At 35.8% G+C, this 2996-nt stretch overlaps 1 protein-coding gene across 4 annotated transcripts in view; it reads right to left on the bottom strand.

Annotated features, from left to right (window-relative positions):
• LOC107733642 (isocitrate dehydrogenase (NADP(+)) 1) overlaps positions 1 to 2996 on the bottom strand; it is a 35718-nt gene that overhangs the window by 31728 nt on the left and 994 nt on the right. For 2 of the 4 annotated variants that reach the window (XM_016545362.1, XM_016545361.1), the window contains exon 2: positions 1466 to 1595. In XM_016545362.1, the coding sequence (XP_016400848.1) occupies positions 1466 to 1595 (130 nt within the window). Of the gene's footprint in view, positions 1 to 318; positions 384 to 1465; positions 1596 to 2478; positions 2655 to 2996 lie in introns of those variants that run through there. The other 2 variants (XM_016545363.1, XM_016545364.1) reach the window with 2 other exon arrangements.

The following is a 2996-nucleotide window of genomic DNA, read 5'->3' on the forward strand; positions in this document are numbered from 1 at the left end:
TAATTTAATTATATCTAAAAATAATTTTATATATAATTACAATATTAATTATTTTATAATATAGAGAAATAAAAAGATTTTGAAAGGAGTTTACAAATTATTTCAAAATGATTTCATAGTGCAAAAAGTATTAATATGGCATTAACATTAGCGCTATGGGTATGAAACGACTAATTGGCAGCAAAGTGAAATTAAATCAGATTATCATACAGGCTTAAACCTGAGTATTCACAAGGGAAATCAGAAATAATGAGAGAAATGCTCACCTGCTGTGAACGTGACACACACACACTTAATCTCACACACATTTAATCTCACCTGTGCAGGTCGAGCTCCAGATAAGGGAAAATGAGTTTCTCTTTTATGAGCTCCCATATTACGATAATGATTCTGAAAAACTGTTGGTGGCGCTAGAGGACTTCAAAACAATTTAACATACATTTTTTAAGAGTTGCCACAGACTTAGTTCAATCCATCAATGCAAACCTGCGATGCAAAGATTCAACAATGCAACTAAAAGCACAAATGACAAGTAAACATATGCAAACAATCTTACAATACAAGCTCAAAGACCAGTCCAAAGTTCAGTGGAAGTGACTGAATGGACAGGGGTCAAGAGATCCCCCTTAAGTGACGACACCTTGTTTGCTAACATATTGATAATACTCTTATCAGCCCAATAACCGACCGAATTTTTACCTTGCAACTATTCTTCAAACCTCTAGGTCAAGTTCATGCACAATGCTAAATACTTGATTTATTTTTTAACAAAAAAGCAGGTCTTTATAGTTTAAGAGCCACTCAGATCAAACCATAACCTATAAAGTTCAAAGTACAGATGCTGACAATTCATAACACAGAAAAGCACAGAAAGTGATGTTAGGTAATAAAAGTGCTAACTTATGGGAAGATAACATTTCTCTTTGGCCTTGAGGATTACCACATCTGTACAACAGGAAATGTCATATTTGTAAAACTTGACAGGAACCTGCTCAGTGGCATGATTATTGTTAGTAATGTTCAGTTATGTCAATAAAATAAGTATGTGGCAAGTTTATATTGGTTATAAATATCAAACTAATTGAAAACTATTAAATTACAATATCAGTATAAAAAATGGGTAACACTTTACTTGAAGGGGTGTGCATAAGACTGACATGACACCTTCATAATCATGACATGACACATGTCATGAATATGAAGGAGGTTTTATGCATGTATATGACAACTGTCATTAAGTGTCATTCGCTCAGTTATGTCATTTTTAATGCAAATATGACATTATTTGACCTAACCCTAACCTAACCCTACCTCTACCTTACCCCCAACCATAGCCCATAACAAAGACATCTCAAACAATGTCATATTTGCATTAAAAATTACATAACTGAGCGAATGACGAGAAATGCTCACCTGCTGTGAACGTGACACACACACACTTAATCTCACACACATTTAATCTCACCTGTGCAGGTCGAGCTCCAGATAAGGGAAAATGAGTTTCTCTTTTATGAGCTCCCATATTACTCTGGTCATCTCATCTCCTTGCATCTCGACCACAGAACCTGCTTTGATCTTCTGAGACATTTTGGACCCTGCAAGACCAATGACGGTTATATGTTAAGATGTATAGTAGGGTCAGTACTTACTCCCCGAAGGAGGAATAGGCTAGATTCCATTGAGAAAAGTTACACAACCAGTGAATCGGCATTTTTGCCTTAAACCTGTTTTAACGAACATCAGTTTTGAGCCTGCAGACTAATAAGCACAAATCTCAGATTTAGAAGTCTGTAGTTTGTGTGGTTTTTCATAAATGGCTATACTAACACCTTAGTTTTTCATGTGCATGGTAATACTATGGTATTTTTGGACATGGTAAAAGGTACAATCATTATGGTGTTACCATCTCTGTACTGATGTACCAGCTTTTGTGAGAGACACCAGCTATTCTTATGCAACTAGAGTAACAGCACCTGACAGACAGGCAGCCATTGTGTAATATAGATGACACAGGCCTTTTATTCACCATGAGAGATTCGGTGTATCGCATCAATTGTGTCACTATTAACAAATGTTTCAACGTCTAATTGCAGTTCCAACTGGCACTGGTTATGTAACAAAACAGTTAGAACAAAGGTCAAATACAGCGCGCGCGATCCTGTTTTGCACATTTACATTAATGTTTTATTAAAAGTCATAATGAAGGTTTAGACGAACCTGTGTACGATCTGTCGTAAAAATTAATAATGCAACATTAACAATTCTTTAAATATGTCGTTTATATATTATGACCACCGAGGTTTCAAAACCTATGCTGGCGTCTTCTCTAATGAATGTAACGTTATCACTTTAACAGTGTTTTCTTCAATAATGCTCAGCATACCGGTAGCACTTTACAGGAAACGTCAAATCAAACAACGACTGTAATGTGATTTACCGGCTATTTTGAACGATCGCGACTCAATATACGACGCCTACCTTTTCTTTTGAGATTGTATTGGAGTAAATGGAGAGATATCAGATGGTTGATGTGTCCTATGGAGGCTAAAGGCTTTTTGACTCGTCTTGGAAGGCGTTGTTTCCTATCAGCTGAGTGGATGGCATAGGCTCTCTCCAGCTCTGCTCATACATGTACTTCTTCAATCAGATAATCCTCCACCAATCCAAGAGAATACGGAACTACAACGACTAGTCCCTCCTTCATTATGCACCCTATCGGGAGGCATATGTTTCTGGATAATAACTATTTGCATTGGGACAGACACTTGTCTTCCTCCAGGAGACGCTATGCAGCTCAAAAATGCGGACCATTCGTTGAACTGTAGGATCACAAATCCATTTTCTTCACTTTTTATAACTGAAATAAAATGGGCAATAATTAGTAAAATTTCTTAATTTTTTGTCATTTTATTTCAATTGTAAAAAAGTGAAGAAATGACTTTGATTTAATGACTGAATAAATCAGTATAATAAATATTGTAATAAAATCAGTAATA

The sequence above is a fragment of the Sinocyclocheilus rhinocerous genome, unplaced genomic scaffold (assembly GCF_001515625.1).
Source record: "Sinocyclocheilus rhinocerous isolate Xijiao unplaced genomic scaffold, SAMN03320098_v1.1 scaffold1842, whole genome shotgun sequence".
In the NCBI taxonomy this organism is placed as follows: Eukaryota; Metazoa; Chordata; class Actinopteri; order Cypriniformes; family Cyprinidae; genus Sinocyclocheilus; species Sinocyclocheilus rhinocerous.